Genomic DNA, 24,524 nt, shown 5'->3' with positions numbered 1-24,524 from the left:
ATGACAGGAGATGGACAGCTGGCACGCCAGCTGACGTCATAGATTATACACGATCGGAGGATTATAGCCATAACAAATTTCCATATTGTTTTCGAAATCTTTTATTTTAAAAAACAGAAACTGATTTCCGGTGTTTTTGTGTTTTGTGAAGAAGTTAGTGCAGCCGTCGTCAGCAGAGCCTGCCGCCTGCGTGTCCACTTCCAGCCATGGATGCTTCCAACTCGACCAGGAAAGCTCAGACCGGGTGGGCGGGTTTCCTAGACTGGTTGGTTGCACATATGGATCATTTGCACTCTAAGCTAAGCCCCTGGAAGCGTTTACATTTATTATAATAATAATAATGATAATGATAATAATAATAATAATAATATTTAAGTCAAGACGCACAACTGGAGTTATTCGCATATTTTTGAAGAGACAAATCAAGAACTTATAAAACTGAATTAAATATGTTGTAATACCGGAAGGTAATTATGTCCAACATGTGTTTTTGTAGAATTTTATTTTTAAGTATTTTATTTTATTTTCAAAAAAGTTATTATAGTTTTTGAGTAATTTCCACGTAACGACCAATTAAACAATTCAGAGAAGGTGGAATTTAGGGCATTTAAATCTCCAACAACCAACTGTAATTTAATGTTTTCAACTTTTTGGGAAAAAAAAGAATGTGGTCATAATAATAATATTATGACCACATTTTGTTCTACACATCCATTTAAACCCTGTTTATATAATAGGCTGAAAATGGTATCTAACCCCACTTTTATCAAACAAAACAATTCAAATCCACAATGTGGCACTCCTGTCATTTGTCTGGGGTAAAATGACGTAATAACGTTCTCTCCCGGACTACGTGAAGCACTTGATATAAACATAAGAAAGCACCGTCTGGAAAGGCGGAGTGTTTTTCTGCTGTTTATATTCGAAATGAAAGCCCTCCCTCTCCATTAATAAAACTTGAGGTTGTAACACTCATTCTTAATGCAATATCTTATTACCTTTAAACTTTATTTTTTAAATACTATGGATTTCGTTGTGAATGAACGTCATTTAGGTTTATCTTTCGGCGTTTTATTTTACACAATTTGTAAACTGCCACTTGTGTCAATAATGCATGTTAAAATGTTAAAATTACTTAAATATTTGTGCTTGATATAGCTTTGTATTTTGTAATTATTATTTTTTGTTTCCTTTGAGTCCATTCCCGTCATCCCGGTACACAGTGGTAAACTTATCAAGCGCACTCGTCCGTTGGAAGTGGGAGCAGGAATGTGTCTCACGCTAAAGACGGGCTGGGCAGAAACATGGACGAGCCGCGGGACGTTCAAACTTCCAAACGACACGGGAGGCCCCAAGCATTGTTGTCGGCTGGTTCTGCCATGGCTATGGAAGTTAAACGGAAGAAAATTCGTCAGAGTACTTTATTCCAACAAACAGAGGTAATTGCTTGCAGTAAAACGATGTTTGGGTCGGTTCTCGAACGAGGGGCTGTAAAGAGTATCGAACAGTAACGTCAATGAGCTACTAAAATGATCAAAATGGCTTAAAATCTGACACGTTTTTAAATATGCTCTCATACTGGCTTTTATCTCTCAGTAGGACAAAGCTCACGTTGGTTTCTGATTCCGCTTTATAAAATCCATTTGTGTGCCCGAAACCAACACGTTGAAAAAGCTTGTGCAATATTGTTCTTTCCTCTAACACCACACAAAACTAATCTAATTTCAGAGCAAAACCATGAAACGAAGCCTGAGTCTTCTTTGTGACACGATGGAGATTATAGAAGATATGAATTTGTTGTGCATACGACAAATATCTAAGAAGCTGCAGGTGCATGGATTTACTGGCTGCGTGCGTCCTTTGCGCAAATTAACGCTCATTTTCCATCCTAAATAGAACATCAGCTGTGTGAGACCATAATATTCTTTTTAGGATACAGCCATTTTCGATAGAACTAACATCATCTGCCATTCTTTCACTTATTTGATATAACGGGTGTAACAATATACTTTACCTACATTTTGTTACATATTATATTCTAGCAATAAATGGCAATTTAAAACTGAAGAAAGAGAATTGTTCCATGAAAATCACTTGTTCAGTTATTTATGCTGAACAATCAATTTAATGCACCTCTCAGGGATATTGTTATGCCCTTAAATTCAAATGCTCCATAAATGTATTTGCATGCAGATGAATGGTTAGTCACTCATAATTTCACACCATTTTGTTCTACACATCCATTTAAACCCTGTTTATATTTGCAGGAAGAAAAAATTGCCCTTAAGTTAAAGGTGGATTTCTCTAGGCTGAAGACCTTTACATTCTTTCTATTTGTGTAAAAATGATTTAGTCTTGTATTTATTTATTTACAAAATGAAATTAGCATTTTATGGCATTTTAATAATCTTAATTTAATTAATTTGCAAGGCTCTCTTTTCTGTAATCAAGCAGGTTCATTTACTCTAGCGGGACAAGGTTGAAGGTCAAAAGTGTTTTTCCTCCTATTAAATTAAAAGTATTCAATTATTTAGCATAAAAACAGAAATATTCATGGCCTTCTTCACTCTCACCGTGTTTGTCACCACCACCAATGTCCAAAGTGTGAAATGTGCAGTATTTTTTGCAAGACTGACATTAACTCACTCTCCCTAATGTTGCCCGAAGAGCACTGATATACAAGAGAAGCTTGACTTTGAGATTCGGATGCGGGAGGGAGCCTACAAGCTGCTGCTGGCCTGCAGTAAGAGAGAACAGGTCCTCAACGCCTCCAAGAACCTGCTGACCTGTAATGCCAGGATCAAAGCTTATCTCACACAGCTGCAGAAGGAGAGTGAGGAGCAGAGCATGATGAGAGCTGCCAGGAGGTAAGGAATTGTGAGGTTATTATTTTTTTATGATGCTCAGGGTATCGTGCGTCAGTACAGTGCAGAATTATTCAGGATTTTGATGATATGGAGGAAAGATAATGTCTTTGGTTTATTAGAGGAAGAATAAATTGGGTTATATTTGAAATATAAAGGCAATCATACCATCTGTATGAGGGTCGGGGAGTGGAGATTGTTTACTTTGAAAGCAGACATTAGTTTCAACTGCACTTTTGCTGCATATTAAACGGCACTTTCTATTGCAAACTTAGAGATTCAGCTGAGCGTCTGTCCTGTGGCGCTACCATTGCAATATCTGGTGAGTATCTGAATATCTGAATTTAAAATTAAAACCATTTTAGAAATGAAACTTTCCAGATTAACTGCTCTGTCTTGCTGATGCAGGCCTGCGCATTCCGCTGATGTGGAGGGATTCGGACCACTTCAACAACAGAGGAAGTCAGTTTCTTCCTGGTTTTGCTTCTCAGTTAAATTCCCCTTATGTGGATTCAAAATAAATGTTTTTATCTTGTGGACTAATACACATTCCTTGATTATGCAGGCTCTCGTCGCGTTGCAGTGTTCTGTTTGCTGCAGATTGGCTCGGAGGTGTTTGACACTCGGATGATGGTGGTGGACAGATCAGTCACAGACATCTGCTTTGAGGGCACCTCCATCTTGTACGTGTCTGTTTTCTTAATGAATGATGCTGTTGCTCTGCATTCAGATAGGTGATGTGTAAACAGCAGCTGTGTGAAGTTTGCTGGACTGTGTTGCTGCCTGCTTGATTCAAGCTGAATCCTGGATTGTGCTGTTGTGCCGCAGTAAAGACGCATTTCCCGAGTTTGAGCTGAGGGTGGAGCTGTGGAGCTGTGCGGTGGAGGACGAGCTGACGCTGGCCAACACGCCAAAGAAACTCGCCAAGAAGCTCCGCAGCTCGTTTGGAAGGAGCGCTGGGAAAAATCTCTGCCCTCTGCTGGACTCCCCAGACCCAGACACCTTTCTGCAGTACAACCCCATCCCAGCGTATGTGTGCTAGTTTCACATAAAGCCCTTTAGAGGGCTCCAACTATTAACATTCTGGTTCTGAACAAAAACATGTTTGAAGTTGACCATTTTAAATACTTTCCTGTTTTATTCATGTATGGTCAAAGGAAACGAGCCAAGTCTTAAACTGAAATTATGTAAATTACACATTCAGGGAGAGGAGAGCTGCGGACATACTTTACACAAAGACACAAGTTACATAAAAATACATTAAGGCCTAACAGGGTGAGGGTTTTTCCACATGAATGGAGCCACACAATAATTTGTTCTTACAGAAGAGTTGAGCATGAGTCATTTTGTAATTGTGAAGGAATGAAAACATTCCAGCAGTGTAATTAAAAGACTGTTAAACTGTGTTTCTGCCTGTAACAGGGGAGCCAAGTACAGTCTGCTGGCCTACACCACACTTGGTCTGCCTGAGGCTGAAGGCAGCTTTCAGTCTCACTCCCTCGTCGTACTCCAGAACGGTGAGCAGAGGCACAAAAACGCAATATCCAGGGATCTAAAGGGATTGTGCTCCTAATCTCCTCATTTGGTTGAGCGTTGTGATAATGAGACCTTTTTTTGCAGAAACAAATCAAGAATGAAAAATATTATTGGCTGAAGATGAGCACGGATTACTCCTTATTAATTATTTTTTATTAAATAGCAAATATTTTAGCGGGTGCTTAGGAAGGCTTTTGTCATTAATATCTAATTTGAGGAACAAATGGGTTATAAAATGCATAACGGTAAATGATGCAATGTATCCAGGTAACTAATGCATCGTCACATGTTCGAGCGCATGCTGGGAGTTTTACTGCGTTTGCTCTTCCTTTCAGCTGAGTGGTCGTCATGGCTTCCACTTTATGGGAACCTCTGCAGCAAGCTGGTGGCTCAGCCTGTCTGCATGACCCAAAGTATGAAGCGTGGCTACCTGAGCCAAAAGGTGCTTCCGACCACTGCATTCATTAGCATCTGTTCCAGAAATGATCTCTCGGTTACATACTTGAGTTCCTTTTTATATATTTTTTGTTCTTTTTTCTTTTCTTTTTTTTTTTTTTAGAAAAGTGTGGAGGGGATAAACCACTGTTGCAGGCTGTATTGTGTGCTGAGCGCTGGTGTTTTATCCTGCTACTTCACCCCAGAAGAAATTGAAGCTAAAGTGCCACCCACGCTCAGAGTCGCCATCGACAAGGTTTGGACAGCATCCAAATTACACACAATGGTGGAATGATTTAATCTATGTCTCAGTGCTTTCTGTATAAAGTGATCACTCAGAGACTAAATGCAGAAAGGTTAGAGAGTTAATGCTGTGAGTGGCTTTGCTCTCTCTATTTAATAGTGAGTGTTTGTTGAATATTTGTCTGGTTAATGGGATTTTTAATTAACTCACATTTGATGTTTATTGAGCGCAGAATAAAACAGCAGAATGAATCTTTTCATTTTGCTGCTGTTTTTATGCAGCGTCAGCGATGTTTTGTTCCACACAGAGTTGTAATTTCTCTGCAGCGGCTCCTGTTTTCAGCTTTTTTTTTGTGCTGCAGGACACTCGGATCCGTGTGATTGAAAAGGAATCGTCGGGGCAGAAATCTAGAAGGCTGTCTATCATCAACCCCTCACCAGAGGGGTCACAGAATCTTACTTTCAGCACAGAAAGCAGTGAGGAGCTGGATGACTGGTTGGACGCTCTCCACCAGCACCTCTTCGATCAGAGTGAGTGTGTTTCAGCAAAACATGCACATGTGAACGTAATAGAAACAAAGGTGGAGGGTGTTTCAGGAAAACAAAGTGGGAAGGTGAATGGACAGATGGCTCACCTTTTATCCATGTCTTTCACCTCCCCTCGCTGGAAACCAGGCCAGTGGCTACACTGCTGCAACCAGTTAATGAAGATCGAGGTTGTGTCACCACGGAAACCATCACTCTTCCTCACCAAGCAGGCCGACTCTGTTTACAATGACCTGAGTGAGTAGAGTAATTGAAGTGGGCAGCTGAAGTGATTTAGACGCAGGACGTTTATTCTCCTTTTGACTCTAATAACAGGTTTTGCATCTGTGCACATCTGTTTCTAGATAATACGCCCCCACATTATTATTTCACTGTCTTCTGTTGTTGTGTGTCTTTAAAATGATGGTTGTTTTTTTCGAATACATTTTGGTTGCTCATCTCTTTTGATTTGCAGGTATAATCTCACCTGGCAAGTTTGAGGGCATCACGGACATCATTCACAACAAAATCGTGGAATCGGACGGGCGCTTCCTTATTGGTGACGAACAGGAAAAGGACGTGGCTGACTGGGCTACTCTGTTTGATGGGTCACATTCGCTGGTGGTGCAGAAGAGCCTTCTGTCCGAGAGCAAAACCTCCACACCTTACTCGAGCCCCATCAGCGCCTCTACATCCAATAGTAGCAAGAAGCGCCGAGCTCCGCCCCCTCCACCTAGCGCGCAGCCTTATGCTCCGCCCACTTGTCCCACCAGACCCCCACCTCCGGCGGCTCGTCGACCCCCTCCTCCTCCATACCAGGAGAAGGAGAATTGCATTTCGCGCCCAGCGACACGCTCCAAAACTGGCAGACCTTCTTTGGACGCCAAGTTTTCTGCCATCATCCAGCAGCTCCAGCGTAACAACGGCGGGGGATCCGCAGGCCACGGCCGAAGAAACGCTCCGCTGGGCGTCCTCGACGTGCCAACGCCAGGTCAACCTCAGCCCCCGCTGCAGCAGCTGGAGCTTCAGGACAACGAAGCCGAAGGTGAGCATGGCTTCGTCAGACCGGGTCACGGCGGCGCTCCTGCTCCTACGCCCAGAAGTAAACTGAGGAAGTCCTTCAGAGAGAGGATGAACCTTAAGGCCCTGTGACCCACCTGTGTTTACATTTAACCGCCTACCTACTAACAAGTGACGTGACTTTAGTATAATCTCATACAACAGTACTGTAATTTGTTTACACTTTTAACTGATTATATACTCAATATTTCAAACATTCTGCAGCTAAAGTCCGGTTTACATTTTGGATAAGAAAGGGTGGGGCGTCAGAGACTCCGGTAGTCACATCTTCCCTTAGACTTCACCCTGGTCTCCTTTTATAAGTGACAATAAACATCTTCTGATTCAGCCTCATGCTGATTGATAAGATCCCAGCACTCAAAATGTCAGCTCTACAGCAGGGGATGACGTCTTTTTCCCAACATCCATTGTGGTGACCTTAGTCTATTGTATTGATAGTTAATCTCCAGTAACAATTTCCTCTTGTAGGGAAGCAACTTATAATAAAATATGGTTGTTGCAAGGTAAGTTGATTTACACAGCAGCATCGTCACTCGCGGTAGTGTAATGAGGCGTATTTCTCTGCTGTGCCACTAGACAAAGAAAAAAGCTTTCAAAGAAGCCCTCAAATTGGAATTGATCCCCTGGACTGCAGACGCGTCGTTTCTTTTGCAACTATTGACTTATTCCACTTACTGTGACAATTTTATGACCACTAGAGCACATTTGAAGGCACTGTGATTTTAGGAGCTCTAATGTAACTTCTCCATTTCTCAGCGGTCTTAATAAAGGCCTGACCTTGGTTTCCAGCGGCTACACAGAAAGTCCAGCGTAATTAAACACTGCAGCCCATAACCGCTCCGAGAACAGCAGACTGAACGAGTCTGTCAAAGAGCTAAAATAACGAGTGTCCTCGTGTTTGTGTTTTCAACATATTCAATAGTGCCAGCTGCTACATTACTCAACCACTGAATCATACGTTGAAGAAGTCGTCATAATTACACGTAGGGTGTAGAAAACAGCAGGTTCAGCTACTTTCCTACCCCTGAAATCTGGCTGGATGAAGCAGCGTGGCCAAAGCTGCAATCTTTTTCTATTTATCTCCCCGTCAAAATTCTCTTTCATCAGGATGGAACGATGTAGATTTCAGGCGATGCGGATTACCAAAGGATTTAGTTTAAGCCTTGAAAGAGCTGAGAATAACTTGTGCAGAAAGGGAGCACCGATCAATACTAATGTTTAAATGTTTTCCTTAGCGTGTGCCACTATATCATTCACTTTGACTCCTGGACTATGAATATAAAATAATTCTATTACATCTGTAGCTGCATGTCAGAGTGGTGTTTCAAATAACCGCGTTGCCATGGTGAAACTCGTGCACTTCAGGTTTAAGATGGTTTGCGATTTAAGACTGAAACTAATCGATATATCTATTTTGAATCCATTGCTTGTATTTTGTTTAAACATTCCATTTAATGTAATATCAGTGATTGTCTTCTTTTCCTATATTAATTCAAATGAAATGTCACAGTTTAAATGCACAATACCGAATACATCAATATGGTAAAGAGTATCTTGTGTAAATGTTTTTAAAAAGTACTTTTTGTCTCTCTTTAAGTGCAATTTCCCCTTTCCCGTTGACTTTTCTCGAACTCGTTTTTTTTTATTGCTGATCTGCAATAAAATGGCCTACATTCTACCCTGGTGAGAGCCTTTTGTTTCTGCTGAGCTTGGAAGTATTACTGAATATTTTTCATGGTAAAGGTTTACCAAGGGGGTGGCAATAAAAGTCAAAGCAGATCTACCTTTTATTGCGCTCCAACACGCACCCTGCAGAGCTGCGTGCACGGGCACATTTCTCTGCTGCAGCAAACACTGGAGAGGCTTCTGTGGCTCTGAGCCCAGACTGCTGTGAAGATTAAGGCAGATGGAATCTCAGCCACATAATGGTGTTACAATAATAAAACCCAATTCACACTGCATTTACTGAAAAAGAACTATCACGTTGACGCGAGTTAAACAGTTTGTTCAGACGAGCCATTTATCTGCAGTTAAACATCACAAAAGGGAGAGCATAGATAGTAAAATATTTTAATTAAATATACAGGAGGCCATATACAAAATGTCTTTTTCTGTCTCGCTCGCCAGCTGGATGATCGGTAAACAGATGGCTGCTGTATCAAAAAACACTCTCAGTATGCACATTAATGGAAAACAACAAATAAAATGGATCCTAATTCCTAAAGTGTAGTGTTGGTTTTAAATCTAATATTATCATAGTGACCTTGAAACAGAGCAAGCAAGGACACAGCTAGATTGTATAACGTCTTTTATACCATTTTTAATACTATGTACAGATTATAATAGTTTATATGATAACACATGGCACTATCTACAAGTGCTATTTACACTGGAAATAAGACAAGAGTGGGGGGAGTGTTGTGATTTGATCCCGCATGAACGATCTGTACAGGAGCCAGCAATAATGCCAGTTTAACTACACAAAACAATGTACAGTACTTAATCAGAACTTAATCTCTTTACCTAAGTATTCAGTTAAGTGTTACACATCCACGTTTACAGCGTTTTCCTTCTTTCCTCCTACTGGAACACCAGACCGGTTGACTGGATCTCGACTGTCCTGGATAGCACTTCTAGTGGTTGTAAAAGCCAGAGCAGGTGTTGTCTCAAACACCTTAGGCTACGCAGCGCTGTACCTTTTCTTTACTGCTCCTAAAGCACACCGATGACACGTACCAGACCTGCGTCAACATCAGCAAATACAAAATCAGGCTGCTTCTATGATCCACTGCCTGGCGCAGCTGAGCAAAGTGTTAATGATTAAATGGTAATTGACAGATTAAAGTGAAACTTAATTTTCAACTTAGTTATCAAGTCTGGTGTCTGATGACAGGTGTGCCATATACACGTACGTCTGTGTGCTGCATTTCAGGCATGAGTGACAGTAAGTTCATAATTCTGCCCTGCTACTGAAAAATAACCATAACAATTGCTGCGCTAACGCTAACCCAAGACTGTGAAAGGCACAGATATTTGCAAAGCAATTATATCCTACGTGACAACATTCCTATCGAATCATACAGCGAGGCTTTGCGGTGCGCTGAATTGAAAGTCTGTTTGTGGAAAAAAGAGGGAGAGAAAGAGCTTTTCAAGTCAAGAACAAAAAAAGATGAAATGCTGATTTCTGGTGGCGAGCATTCGGCAGCAGACAGCTGCTTCATTATGCTCCTCGCAGACACAAACACGCTGCTACAGTCTCCGTCACAAAGGGTTTCTGGTGGGGTCGACTTACTTCTCGATTAAAAAGTAAGTATTTAAGCTTTTTAAAAAGAAAACATTCATGATTTGTCAGCAGATTGAATAGCACGACCGCCTCTAGTTGTATGATCTTAACTCAAACGTGACCTTTAACCTGAACGGAGGGAGGAAAAGAAAGAGACTACAGTACATCTGTTACACACAGCACCTCTGAACATTAGGTGAAAAATTAACTTCCATGCAGCACCGTGATGACTGTTAATGTCTACTGTAAGGAGTCCAGGTGTGTTTCTGTGGCACAAACAGGGAAAACACGTAAACACGTCCAACACCCCAGGGTGCCCAAGGTGCAATAATGCACTAAACAAAAGCTGTTGAATGTGCGCAGTGGTGAACACACTTAAGGTTACATAAAGAATTTTATTTAGGTTGTCAAGTTATGGGTTTGTTTTTTTAGTGTTTTTAAGCAAAAAAAAAAAAAGATTAGCCCTCAGACGCAGTAAACAAATGGCTTTTCTCTATTGCCCGTTTGACACAACCGGAGCAACAACCTGACTTGTGGTGACTGACAGCGGCAACTGATTGGTGAAGACACGCATGAGCATTGTGCAAATAAGGACACAACATAAAAAGACGTACAGTAAGTGGTGATACGAATGATGAACAGTGCAAAGTATATAAACAAATGCATACATGAAATTAAAAAAAAGAATATGGAATTTTCACTCTGCCTGAACAATGAGTTTATCAGTCTGTAATCAAGTTTTAGAATCAGTGCTTTCCTCCCATCCCAACCACAGTCCTGTAGCGATGGAGATGGCAAGAAAGAGAAGATGAGTCAGTTTCTGAGGATGAGGAGGCAGAGGGGGGAGTAAAAAGTCTGCCTCACAGTCTGGTGCTGGGGTGTACCGAGGACAACTGAGGTGGTGGTAGGGTGGACAGAGGGTACAGATGGTGCAGCAGATCCCCGTACAGTGCTGCCCCACCTGGGTGTCTGTAGAAGTGATGCGGGCTTGGGTGGGAGGCCAGCAGCTGCCTGTGGAGCATCATGGAGTGGAGGGCCAGCGGAGGTACCAGAGGAGACACCGCTGACTGGCTCTTCAGGTACTGCAGGCCTGGATGCTGCTGGAGTCCATCTTGGGCTCCTGGGGAGACCAGGCTGCAAGGTGGGTAAATGCCAGTGTAGAAAGGTGCTGGGTGGTGTGGGGGGTAGGTCGTTGCTGGGTGTCCCTCGGGCAGATGGTTGTTGAGGTGGACCGCGTGGGCCGGCTCAGCTGCTTTAAGCTCCTCTGGGTCGCTGCGCCTGACAGCACTCGCAGGGTGAATTGGTGTCACCACACGGACCTTCCTCTCCGGGACCTCCTCGCTGTCCGTTTCCACCAGCGGCCGCTTCGACACACGAACGGGGCTGCTGAGGGACGAATCACTAGATGCTTTGGGGCTTGGGAAAGGCTGCATTGAGTCTGATGGGCTCTGTTTGGGGGACGAGATGGTCAGAGGAGGAACCCGACACGCCTTAGGGTGGGACTCCAAACCCTGGGACAAGATGGAATATGGAGGGCTGCAGAAGGAAGGCTTGGAGAAGGAGGATACCCGATGAGAGAGAGGTTTGGAGATTGTGTAGTCTCTAGGTTCATCCTCCGGCTCTCTCCTCTCTGCATGTGTTTGAGTCCTTTCGCTGAAGTGAGATCTGTAAGCCAAACCCTCCTGTTCCAGGCCTCCGCAGACGAAGGCCTGCCCTTCGCGATCCCTGGCGTAGTGCTCTCTCCGCTCTCCATTGAGGAAGCCAACCATCCTCTCCTGGCTCAAACAGTTCTCCGTTTGTCTGTACAGACTGTGGAGGTGAGGGGAGGAGTAGCAGTCGCCCGCGTAGGTCCGAGACTGGGCACCAGGGTCATCGTGCAGCGCCTCCCCGGCTTTGTCAGCGTTCTCCTGGGCGTGGGATCGAGGCAGATAGGGCTGCCAGGGTGGGTTGAGTTGAGGCTGGACGCGATGGCTCGTTCGGCAGGTGTAGTTTTCTGAAAGCTCTCCAGGATTGCTCTTCTCCGCCAAACCTCTGGCTGCCTGTTGGTGAGACTTGCTGCTTTGGGCGTGCTGGATGACCGACGGCCTGAATATGGGCGCCGCCTCTGGGACACTGTCTGAAACACACCCCTGCCTCTGCCCGACTACCTCCTCCTCCACCTTTCTCTTCTCAGTTTCCCTTTTGTCCACCGATATGACAGCAAGAGATGAAACAGCAGTGGGTAGAGGAGGCTGAAGAGTAGGTGAAGTGAACGGGAAAGGATTGGACTCGCACACCTGGGAGAGGAGCTTCTTTTTGGCTAACGGGGACATGACTACCTGGCTGGCTTTGCTGTAGGCCGTCTGTGGCGTGCTCTGGATAGCCTCCTTCTTAACGACACTTTCTTTCTCCGGAAATGAATCTGAGCTCAAGTCTATGCACTCCTCCTGCTTACACATCGGTAACACCTTACCCACTCTCCCACCATGACCTTCTATGGAGTCTTTGGTCCTGGATGAGGGTTCAGGCAGAGCAACGTGTCCGGAGGTTTTGTTCTGTTCCCAACGGTGAGGCAGGTATAGGTTTTTAGGAATGAAATGCCCTTCCATTTGCGGTTCACTAGACAGTTTTGCTTGAAGTACCTCACTGATTTGCCTCCAGTCGGGGTGAGTTCCAGGACCTGGGCGGACGGGAAGGCCGGGCGGTGGACTTCTGCCTTCCGTCTCTTTTGGGCAAAGTGACGACGGCTGCTCCACTGCAAAAGACTCCTCCTTCTTCAAGGTGAGGTGCAACTCCTCTTCCTCTATTAGAATGGGTTCATCTCGTAGAGACGTGTCCTGTTTAACGACTGTGATCTTCTCCTCTGTCCCTTTGGAGTCCTGCACACAGAGACAGCAAAGCGCTCCATTTAGTGCAAGATAATAAACTTGTTCTATATTTTCTCATTAAATCTGTGACAGAGGAGGGTCAAGCATTGATGGTGAAGCAAAAGTTAAATTGGGATTTAATTGAATTCAGATGGAGAAGGAATGACTAACAGGAAGTGCAACTGACCTGTGATTGTTCTTGGTCTTTCACCGTCTCTCCACTGTCATTTTTAATTTCTGACTTGGAAGTGTTCGGGCTTTTCACTTTCTTGGCCCCCACTGCTTTGACTTTGGCACTGGGGGCCTTGTCCTGGACACCATCCTGCTTCCTGGGTTTGGGCAGTGGGAGGGGTTTGTCCTGCTCGCCTTTCAGATGCCTCTCGTAGGGGAGGAGGAGCCTGAGGAAGAACGCAGGAATGCAGATGAGATCCTGCTCCAGCCGCGCCGTGTCATGTCATGCTTGTAACATACAATAACTATTATTAGAAAAATTACCACATATCTTCAGAGTCAATTCTAATATAATGATAAGTTGCACACAAAACTAAACAGCCTTCAGGCATTTTCACCTCACATTCCTGGGACCCAAAAATTCAAGAGTGAAAAGCTAATTAGAATAAATATTATGCGTGCAAACACCAGAGCTCACATGTGCTGAGGCTTGGCTACAAGCAGGCAGCGTATCAAACGCCTACTTCACCTAGCAACCATTAAAATCCTGTTGTAATTAATCCTGGTTAGGAGGGAATCAGGTTCAAAATCATCTGCAATATGAACAACCCATTTGTCTCCTGCTGAGGCAGATCACATTTTGGCATGAGTTTAACCGAGAGACAACAACATGTGTTTCCAAGGCAAAAGTGCCTGTTAATAAAAAGAAAACACAAAAAGAGAAGATCATATGATTTCTCATTTAATAAACTAACATGATTAATTGCAAATCCCTTAAAGTTATTACAGCGAAAATGTTCCAGCTGGTAATGGAATGCTGTATTCTTTTAACATGCTGACAGTTTGATGTGATTAAGTGCAGGAAGGCTGCGCTCGCTCCAACTTAGAAAATTAAGCTATTTTTGCTCTTTTATTTTTCTTCTCGGTATTTCTCCAGTCATTTTTCCATATCTTATGTCATAACTAATGGGAGGATATTAAGATCTGGATAACATAAAAATACCCATGTGTAAAATAATCCCGCAAAGAAACCAGCGAGGGAAAAATTCAAGACTTTTATTGCTCAGTCAAGAAAATGGAAACTGGCTTTAGACCAGAAATAAGAAAGGCTGTGGAAGAAGAAACCACGACAACTGAAAAAGTCCAAACTTCAAAAAACCTCCTGTGAAAATGTCTCCAGCTCCTGTCTTTTTTTTTTTTTTTCTTTTTTTTTTAACGATAACAACCCATAAAAGCCAGAAACAAACACAACGTTTTCAGTCATGAGGAAAAAATATAAGGTCTTCTCGTGTAACGACATGAGATGGTTGCTGTATTCCTTTAAAGGGACATGGCAGTAAAACAAACAATGAATCAAGAGCTGTTTTGCCTCCTCTTCAAAAGGAAGAAGAGAAAAAAAAGCTTCAGAGAGTTCAAGAGGCTCTGTGGGATTTTTTTGTTATTTTTCCTCTGAACAAAAGTGCTGGCAGGGAGAGCGGTGGAACTACATTTCATACAGCTGGTCTGGCACCAGGCCCCAGGCCAAGAAAGGAAATGTACTATTAAATGTGACTTATTGGAAAACAGAGAGCAAAGAGGTTGTGAAAGAGAAATGGGGAGGGAGCGAGAGAAAAAGAAAAAGGGAAACGAGGGGATAATAGCATGTTATTGAACAGGAAAAAAATGAATGATTGAGGATGAAGAAATGAAGTAGCCTTGAAAGGAGATTGAATGAAATATGCAGCATGCTTAACTTTAAATGGTGGTTGGGTTTTTTTTAAAATCTTTAGTAAAGAATACATGAGTGGTTCTCAGGGGTTTATCTGGAGCTCACCACACAGAACAGACACAGACTCAATAAAGCATTTTACATCAAGGCTTTGAAATGCCTTATTAGGGCTGAAAAGCCTAGAAAACTGACATGTATACACTTTAACTGCGACCAATGTTGACTATCAAAATGATCTGTGGGAACAACTCGCCTGCCTTGGCCTCGGTCAAGTTTATGGAATGTCAATATGGGGTGGGGGTTGGGGTGTCACGGACCCGCATAATGTAAGAGCTCAGCTCGGGAAATAACTGCAGCCTCAAATAGTTCCAAATGGAAAGACTGTGAGACTGTTGACCAGAAAAATGTGTCAAAACGGTTTTCAGGAAGTTAAGGATTTTAATTGTGTTCCTTTACTTTGGTAGACCAATGTAATGTTTCACCTATTAAATACCTGTAGATTTTAAAAAGTACACTTTTTAAAAATGTACATATGTTTCAAGAAATGGTTAACAATGAATATTCGAGTTGCACGAATGATCTGCTCTTTCTATTTTCAACTCTAAATCTGTGAGATCCCAGAAGAGTCCTCGGCATTAAAAGGCTGCCAGAAATGTTAAGCATGACCTATAACTTAGTCATGATCACGCCGTGTAGCACTCATACAATTCCACTTATATAAATAGCAATTTCCTGCGAGGGAGGAGAACCTTTGAGCTTGGCAGCAATAGAGCGGGTGCAGTTGCGGATTCGGGCCGCTCGGGGGCGCAAGTTGCACTGGCAGGTTTCAGGAACGAATTTCATTAAGTCAGGAGAGGCAACATTTTTATGAGGTCAATAAATACTTAACTTCCTCTCATGCCAATTTATCACCAGGCTTTTGTTTAAACAGCCATGTTATTTTCTGCTGATATCCAACAATTGACAGACAGACAGACAGACAGACAGACAGACAGACAGACAGACAGACAGACAGACAGACAGACAGACAGACAGACAGACAGACAGACAGACAGACAGACAGACAGATAGATAGATAGATAGATAGATAGATAGATAGATAGATAGATAGATAGATTCTTTAGAAATAATAGAGTGCACACAAAGCATCTTCCCCTCGGGGGAGAAAAAAAAAACACAAGTTGGCAAAAACAAGGTGACTTTAGCAGCGACGCAGCGCTCTCATCTGAGTTTTGTGTTACAGGAACAAGCAGCACGCTACAATCCAAGAAATGCCTAAGTCACCAAATAAGTGGAAAAAGCCTGCAGGCTGTTCCATTTCAACAGTTTCCCTCCCATCTGTACTCAGATTAATTTGAACTGGTGTTTCGCTGAGATCACAGGAGCTGCTTCACATGTTAGTGGGGGGAAAAGAACCAACCCACATCCCCCTGGGGCTGAAGGAGTAGTTCAGGAAAATAAAATGATTCCTTTTGCCAAATTGCAGAAAAGAGAACAAGACTGAAAAGATAGTATCATGTGTAAATAGCATGTTAAAGACTGGCCACAGCACGGGGGAACTGTGAGAAAGAGAAAAGATGCCAGCTGAGGGATAAACACACATTTTTAGTGGGTCCCTGTGTGTTGGATTCATGCCTCAAAGCCCTTCTTTTGTCTCGAAGCCAAACCACTTGAGGTGACCCTTATTCATGCAGCTAAAACAGGAGGGCAGCGCAGGAATGTATGAAAAACTTAAGTCCTTTGTCAAGTCTGGAAATACCAGATTTAAAATGACCTCTACTGTTCCCCAGGGGGGTTTGCTCTCATTAGCTGCTGCGGTGGTTGGCGGTAAATGTTCCCCCTAGCAGGTGTGAACGGTTTAAAATGAATGTGTATATTCTGCATAATGAAACGCTCCTGCATTAAAAACTGAAAACACACAGCATATGTTCCCTCTCAACGCTGGTAGAGGGCTGAAATCTCCACAGAATGTCATTAATTTCATTTGCGGCACTGAACCAGTTATTAATCTCAGCGGTCCAGAATAGATTCTGCTACAGTCGATCGGCTGTCACATGTCAGAGTGGCGATTTGTGATTCCTCGCTGCCGGCGGGGAAAGAAAGAAAGAAAAGCTGGGAACGTTTTTGATTAAATTCCACACATAAAGAAATTAGCCAACAGTGGTTTGTTAAAATGGTGGGAAATTAAGGTTTTATCAGGGAGGTGTTTGTCTCGGGGAGCCGTATTTACTCCGGGAGGATAAAATAGCCGCCTGCTATTTTAGCATAAAGAACATGCAGCTCCTTGGCTGCCTTCCCACTGAAACTCAAGTCCAGATTCAGCAGAAGAACCGTGGCTAAACAAAGAATTTGGCTGTGCGGATAACATGTTGAGACATTGTTTATCATGTGTTAAGGAATGCTGACAGAAAATATGTAACCGCGTTCTCGGATTTCACCCATCTCCACCACTCAGGCTTTATTTCCTGATAATGGGATAAATCTTATATTTTTATTAGCTTGGGCCACTGTTTTGCCTCTGCGTTCCTGCTCCTTTCAGATGTGCAAATCAAAAGCAGGGACACTTGTCTATAACACTCCTCATTATAATCCAATAATAGCTTCTGCTGTAGAACACAGGAGCAGTAACTGAAATCTATGTTGGAGCTACAATGTTGGCACACGATGTGCCACATTCCACTAATTTGCAATCAGTTAAAGGGACTGCAGGGACGCTGTCTCTCCTTCGTTCACTCTTAGAATAAGTCTCAGGGTAGGAGCTGCGTCAAGGTTTTCTAATTATTACGAGTAACTAATGTATTTTTCTAAACGCGGGACAGCAGAAGAGAAACATCAATACAAAGAGCAATGAATAAAAAGCCTGAATCAATAAAACATCCAGTCGGCTAAAACTGGAACAGTCGTGCATCTGCTGTAAGAGAACGGTGCAGCGTATCTGCATGAGGTGAGCCAAAGAATATTTCACAGGCTTCAGATTGTATGTACAGAACATCTGCAACACATCTAATAGGTTTCAGATGAAGCAAGCGAGCTGAACCCCCCCCCCCACCGCTATTGCTGAACAACCTCATAGTTTTTAAATAGCAAATTATTCTAAATAGCTTCCCTGTTGCCATGGATACTCCCCACCGCCACCATCTCCCCACCCCAAAAAAACAAAAAAACAATCCTGTTGTGCAATTATATCAGAGTGCCAGAGCACGGCGAGGTATCAGAAACAGAGAGAGACGAGCGGAGCCGCTTAGATGTGATGTTTCTGTAACATAGATCATGTAGGAGAGCAGCAAGATTAAATATGTAGAAGCTGTTAAAAGGCGCTGACCTGTATAATGAAAGAAACAGCATGAAGTGCAGGGCGGGGAGTGGAGGGGGGGGGGCTCGCACAGAGAAATGGCACAGAAGCAAAAAGCAGTCTATTTCAAGGTTATTGATGCCATCTTTTTCATGACCTCATTTTTAATTCAGAGCGCCGGGCCGTGACAGCTAATCTTGGAAAACGGTTTAAATAAATATCATTAAAACGTCCCCAAAGCCGCTGTGCTGGTTTTTCTCCAAACGACCACGTCCGGTGACAATAAATACACAAATAAAAGGATGTGAAACACAGTGACTGTTTAAGTCCATCTGTGTAATAGAGTGGTGCTGGTCTTCCTGAACGGTGTTGATTCTGCGACTGTTTCGTTCTCTCCATCTCACAATAACATCTCCTAGGAAACAGTTATTTATGGTTTTACTCCTGGGGCTTTTACAGCAGAATGTGTAGAATTCAAGGCCAATCAGTGTTTATTCAAAAGAATATAAATGCAGCCCAGAATGCCCATTTTACTGTAAAGTAAAAAAGCTGTTATGTGTTACTTTTAGAGCATTTATTGCCATCTTCAACTCTGAGACAATCAGAAATAATCCTTCAGAGAGGAGATAAAAACACCAGTGTTGCTCCAATTTGTATACTGTAAATTGTTCCCTGTGAATTATATTTCTGTGGCACATTGACTAATGATTAAAGGTGGAAACAAAGACACCTCAGGGGAACAAACAGGCACTTCAGCGAGTCCACAACAGCCTCATTCATCATGTGGAGCGAATGGCCGCGTTTGCTGAGTTAATACAATGAGGCTAATTGCCCTCCGAGCAGCCCAAACACCCAGGCTCAGCTAAAATGATTCCCCTGAATGGAAAGTTGCTCAGCTTCAGCTTTCCTCTCTCTCCTTCCCTGACACACACTCATACTGTATCTATAAACACACACCCTCTCGGCCTGATATTCACTGCAGTGTGGATATTATTGCTCCGTATTGATTCAGCATTATTTTCTCCTTCTCGGTGGCTGGAGAGGGAAAGGCCAGCACAGCAGCAGTCACACCCCAGCGCTTCCCACATTATTTGACCCTCCGCACGACCACAACCGCCGCCGAGTTACCAAAGAGAATCAAAAAGAGTCTGCTAATAAAATGTTATCATCCCAGCAGCATCATATCTGAGGCTGGCGGCACGCAACAACAGCTGTGCCTGTTTAATCTAACGTGTGTATTGTTAATACTGACAGCGGAACACTTTTAACATCACGCTCTTCATCATGCTCATCACACCTTTGTTTTCACAAATCATCGCTGGCATCACAACCTGTGTACTGTGTGCTCGTAAACTCACTCACAGAACACAATCAGAGGCTGCCTGCCTCCCTCACATGGCACTGCTAGCACGTGCGTGCGAGTGGGTGTGTGTGTGTGTGTGTCACTCAGAGGAGGGCGAGAGGTCGCAGGACTGGAAGAATGACCGGCCCCGTTGGCTCCTGGTTATCTCTTGTTGGGAAGATCGTATTTGGTTTTTGTTCAACCTTGGGAAAGTAGGCCCGCGCACAACGGTGCCCGTGCACGTCGGCCAGGCATAACACACCGTCATCACCTCTCCCCAAGCATCATATCTATATGTTTGCTTTGGTAATAACTTAATAACTGTTAGATGTGATCAGATGATTAGATGAATGTATTATAACACAGTTTACATAAGTGTGTGTGTGCAGTGCATATATGAACCCAACTGATTTATGGGATGTGTCTGCAGATGTCATTTGTGGTAAGAGCGCTCACTTTAGAATGTTTACTGACGTCGGATCGACAGCATACAGAGATATCAAATCATCATTTATGTCACGAAACATTAAACATGGAGCTCAGCACCATCCCTACAACGATGCACAAGTTTTACTACGCTGACAAACCTATCGTACAGTGTTTTATTGTGTATATTGATGTGGGTCAATTAATAATTCAAGCGCTGGCGGTTGTTCTGAGGCGTTGAATCCATTTTAGTTTGTTGGAGGGGGAGCGTGGGGGGTGTTTACTGCATAATTAGTTCCAAAATGTTACACAACTAATCAATTAATGCTGATAAAATAAATTAATCTCATTACAAATTCATTTAGGAACAAACGTCTTCACACAAATTCACATGTGTGATAAAAGCTACGCTGTGCTGGTGGTTGTGTTGGTGTGTGAGCACTGATTTGTTTTAATACGATCAATATGTGCCTTGTTGTTTCCTGATTTTATGAATAAACGATTGTGAAATCATATCTGATGCAGATGTGGGCGAGTTTGCTCGCTGGCAGAGATGTGAAGTGTTCGGCGTGAGCACAGAGGGTAATAAAGCGTCGTGTGTAACGGCTGAAGACGATAACTCACCTCTCGTAGTGTCTCCGCGTACACGTGGCAGCACTTGTGCTGCTGGGGTTCCCGCCCAATTCATCATACACATGTTTCCACTGTCTGCGAACTGTGATCTGTTGGGACGAATGAAAAGACGAAGCGAGAACTTGAAGAGCCGAAACTTTTGCCAAAGAATATAAAGAGCCAAATTGAAAAAATATGAGCAGGGAGAAAAAAAAGACATACAAAAGACACAAAACATAATACTCCAGAGGAAATGTACTGTAAATGGCTGACATCATTTTGAGGTATAGTGGAGTTACTGAGTAATGATGTTCCAGTTATTGAAGAACCTCTGACACAGAGGAAACATCCTGCAGCTACAACTCCTCATTTTAAAACAGATGACAGCTCACAACAGCGAGGTAGCACAGATCAAATAAAGCTCTGACATGAAACCTGAGATAAGCTGCTGCAGACACAGCATCAGGGGTTTTAAAGCACATCATATCCTGTTTAAATGGAATCTTTAAATGGAACTACACACCAGCTAATGAAGGAACGGGAATGAGTAACTCACACACCACATCAGATCAAACAGGTCTCTAACATGGACAGAAATGGGCAATTTGGCTAATTTGTGCTAATCTGAGGAGTTCTGAGACACTATGCCATTGTTCCTGCTAAATGTGGCTTCTCTTCAGCATAAAGAAAGACAGAATGGATGGAGGGAGGGACCCGGATGAAAGCGAAAGAATGCATTTCAGCACATGTGAGCACTTACCAGCTCATATCCTCCAAGTTTCTGAGCAGCCTGAAACATGGTCCAAAGGTTGACTGTGGGAAACAGAAGACAAACAAGACAATCAGGGCCTCTGGGAAAGAACCTGAGCAGAGAGCTATGATGTCATGTGTTACCCAGAGGCTACATGTTGTGGCAAAATCCTAAAAGCAACAATACCAGATGTAAAAATTTAAAAAAAGCAGTGCTTTATTTATTCACCCTCGGCAAGATGGACATCCACAGGGTAATACACGTGTAATAACTATAGATAGATGCTAGATAACCGATCAACTCTCAGCTGAAGGAATAAAAGAGAAATCTAGCTTCAAGTGTTGAGCAATACACTCAGGCTTCTGTTTGAACTAATGCAAATTCATTTGCATTGATGTAACACATGCAAACACGCCATGACAGACCGTATCAAAATACAGCCTCGTGTAGCATTTTCCTAAAAATAGCTGCTTGCGTTTTTCAGAAAAGCTTCAAATGCCTGTCGATCTTTGAGGGAAAACATTTTCAGAAAAGAAAAGAATCTCAGGTTCATCGGGGGACCTTTTGTGCTGATGACATTTGTATTTGCTTTCTGTAACATCATTGTTTAACATTTTTGTATGAAGGCTTATAAATAAGAAAAGGAGACCTCGCCTGGGGAGAGATCCATCAAAATTCAATCTGTGCGTACACAAAGCCTTGCATTTGTCAAAATGACATTTTCCTATCTCCGCATTTGACAGCATTGATTTTTTTCCCCCCCATCCCTCCACTCTGCAACCGTTTTCAATGCACGGCTGGAATAACAAAGGGAGCTGGGCAGCTTCTCCTGTTTGAACTGAGCACTCTGGAGCATTGTGCTGCCTGACTGTGGAGACAGAACCACGCTCTATTAAACTAGGTTGTTATGCACTGACTGTAATCACCACAATAGTACAGGAGACCAGGACGGGGCAGAGCAGATAAAGCAAACAAGACAACGCGTCCGTTCTCAGATGTGTTGTCATTAACAATTACTCTTTCTCATTCATTCGCCAATCATCACCCAGATAAGGACGACAAACCGGGAACGTAACCCGGCCTCACCGTCGCGGCGTTGGCACGGCGATCAGACAACAAGGCCGACAGGGACAAATTAGAAGTGACGTTTACAATCATGTTGCCGTCCGAGCAGTGGAGCACATGTGGAGCGGTCACATACGTGTACAGTCGCTCAGTCGTGCTGATGAGAGAAAGTGTTTTATCGTTGCTCGTTTCAGAAGTGGAGAAAATAGAGATGAATCAGTAAAGCTTCATGTATGTATAGATCTCGGTCCAGGCCTCCCACAGCACATCTGGAAAATGGCTCCAATGTGTTTTTGCTTTGGTAAAACTTTTATATATTTATTAAATATATATTTTTTTTTATATTTTTTACTCACGCAGCTGAAATTCCCATTTCCAAGACGGCAAAGTGAAATCTCTGATCCTTTAATGCATTTGTAGCGAGGTTAAAGGGAGCAAGAAGGAAAACCGTGTCTGATTACATCTGAGGGTTTGTTGTATTAATTATGATGTTTCCTTTTTTCCCTCCTCTACATGCGCTGACGTGTGCTCGCTGCCAAGGATGAAGTTTAAACAGCATGATATCAACATTTAATGAGGGCCTCGCTTATGATGTGTCTGCTCTTCAGATTCAAAGCATGTACTATATGTAAAACAGTTGGCACGTGCACAACGTTAGTTTTAGCTCAAACCAATGTGAAGTCAGTCCTGTGGGGGGTGCTTATCCCCTGTTTCTCCCACCGCGATGACCTGGTCTGTAGCACATCTGAGTGGAGGCGTCGCCGCCTTCACCTTCGCGTTATTGTTTCAGAGAAGCTCCAAACCACAAACAGCCACTTTAACAAAACGCTTTCATCACGTGACATTTTGACTTTGTCACACGCACAAACTGAGATCTCAAAACGTGACTTTGGGAGCCCTCGACAGCGTCGATCAAAGGTGCAGTGCAGAATTCAGTTTGCACCCTTTCTTAGGGTGCATTTTTGTAGCGTGCACGACCGAGTCCAATCCAAGCATCCGACCTATATCAGAAATCTTTTATCTGGAGCAGACGTGTTTGCCATACATGCGATGTTCTAACAGTTAGAGGACGTTCTTGGCCTTCACAGGAAACCCTCTGACAGGGGTGAGGATAGTCTCTCTATATAAAAGAAAGCACAAATATGCTCTGACAGGGAGTCATTTAACGCTAGATGGGAATTTTCTCAGCAGAGAGAACTTTAGAATTTCCACATGCTGAAATGATTCCCTTAGTTTAGTTTTCCCCCACACTCAAAGGACAAATGCTGGTGTATATTTCCTATAATTGAACCATCTATAGAATCATCACCTCCATCATTGGGGACAATCAAGTCTGGACTAAAGGATTGGAAAACAATCTGAGCCACCGCATCGAACATGTGAGTCAACGTAAAGACAAGTGGATTTATTCATTTTTTTAATTTGTTTTTTTCAGGGAAGCCAAAAGAATAGAGACACATTTTAGGGCCAAAACGCATTAATAAAAAATTAACTCATCCACTGAGCTGCACGCGTCACCCCTGATCATTTTAATCCTCCAGCTGGAGATGCCCTCGGAATAAAAGCTGACCTCAAGCGAGAGGAGTGAAACATTAATGCCCACGTGTTGATCCTCACTTATTCAGAAATGAACAGAATATTCAACCAAAGCAGCGTCTGTTCTGTAGGCTCGATGTTTCCTGCAGAGGCTTCAGCGCTTCAGCTGACGTGATGGATGTGCATCTATAAACGTAAATCGCAAATATGGGAGAATATTTTCAGAAAGGAAAGCAGCCAAAGAGGCTGTAAAATGCACCGCGGAGCTCTAGTTTGTGTGTCCTCCAGTGTTTAAGGTGTTGACAGTGAGGGAATGAATGAAGGAATGAATGAATGAACAAATAAACGAACATTACTCACTCTGTTTGAAGCCCAGGAACGGGATCCTCTCGATGGGCGTGTCTCTATCCTTCATGTACTTATAGAGCTCCACCAAGAACGCCTGCTCCTCTGCCCGATCCTCCTCAGACGTGTCCTCCTCTTTCTTCTCCTCTTTGTCATTGCTCTCCTCCTTTTCCCTCTCCTTGTCCCTCCCTCGCTCCTTCTCCTCAGTGGAGGACTTCCTGCTGATACTGCCGGCCTTGTGTTTGCCCGCTATTTTTCCGTTGGGCAGCGTTTTACATTTGACCTGCAGAGACACGAGTGTTGATTGTGACCTTAACCTCTAAAGAAAAATGAATCTTTAATCACGTCTGACCTGACGAAATGTATTTCAGCCCAACGCAAACAAATGTTCTTGCAGGCCACAGAGGAAGTTGCTCATTGATTATCAATGAAGCAGCTTCTCTTGTCATCACATTTTAGGCGCG

General features: G+C 43.1%; 2 protein-coding genes across 3 annotated transcripts in view; one reads left to right on the top strand and one right to left on the bottom strand.

Annotated features, from left to right (window-relative positions):
- The first annotated feature begins 1,213 nt into the window (after positions 1–1,213).
- On the top strand, positions 1,214–8,361 carry rtkn2 (rhotekin 2). 2 transcript variants are annotated; one of them, XM_011603140.2, is made up of 13 exons: positions 1,214–1,439; positions 1,729–1,830; positions 2,668–2,867; positions 3,140–3,186; positions 3,273–3,326; positions 3,430–3,547; positions 3,693–3,893; positions 4,287–4,381; positions 4,736–4,842; positions 4,960–5,091; positions 5,441–5,609; positions 5,754–5,861; positions 6,079–8,361. In XM_011603140.2, the coding sequence occupies exons 1-13, from the start codon at positions 1,305–1,307 to the stop codon at positions 6,753–6,755; spliced, it is 2,145 nt and encodes a 714-aa protein (XP_011601442.2). In that variant the 5' UTR covers positions 1,214–1,304; the 3' UTR covers positions 6,756–8,361. The 2 variants fall into 2 exon arrangements, with proteins under 2 accessions (XP_011601442.2, XP_003963939.2); XM_003963890.3 differs by lacking the exon at positions 1,729–1,830 and having other exon boundaries at positions 1,234–1,439.
- A 1,987-nt stretch (positions 8,362–10,348) lies between these two features.
- Positions 10,349–24,524, bottom strand: part of arid5b (AT-rich interaction domain 5B) — a 53,539-nt gene continuing 39,363 nt past the window's right edge. Inside the window, exons 6-10 of the mRNA XM_011603139.2 lie at positions 24,076–24,343; positions 21,124–21,176; positions 20,376–20,473; positions 13,000–13,210; positions 10,349–12,824 (exon numbers count right to left, since the gene is read on the bottom strand). Coding sequence (XP_011601441.1) covers positions 10,827–12,824; positions 13,000–13,210; positions 20,376–20,473; positions 21,124–21,176; positions 24,076–24,343 — 2,628 coding nt within the window. The 3' untranslated portion in view covers positions 10,349–10,826. The remainder of the gene's footprint in view (positions 12,825–12,999; positions 13,211–20,375; positions 20,474–21,123; positions 21,177–24,075; positions 24,344–24,524) is intronic.

The sequence above is a fragment of the Takifugu rubripes genome, chromosome 4 (genome assembly GCF_901000725.2).
Source record: "Takifugu rubripes chromosome 4, fTakRub1.2, whole genome shotgun sequence".
NCBI lineage: Eukaryota > Metazoa > Chordata > Actinopteri > Tetraodontiformes > Tetraodontidae > Takifugu > Takifugu rubripes.
This window is presented reverse-complemented; position numbering and strand designations above follow the sequence as displayed.

Coding starts and splice junctions, on each gene's coding strand:
- rtkn2 (XM_011603140.2), top strand. CDS start 1,305: ATGGACGAGCCGCGGGACGTTCAAACTTCCAAACGACACGGGAGGCCC. Junction 2,868..3,139: donor ATGATGAGAGCTGCCAGGAG/GTAAGGAATTGT, acceptor TTGCAAACTTAG/AGATTCAGCTGAGCGTCTGT. Junction 3,187..3,272: donor CGCTACCATTGCAATATCTG/GTGAGTATCTGA, acceptor TTGCTGATGCAG/GCCTGCGCATTCCGCTGATG.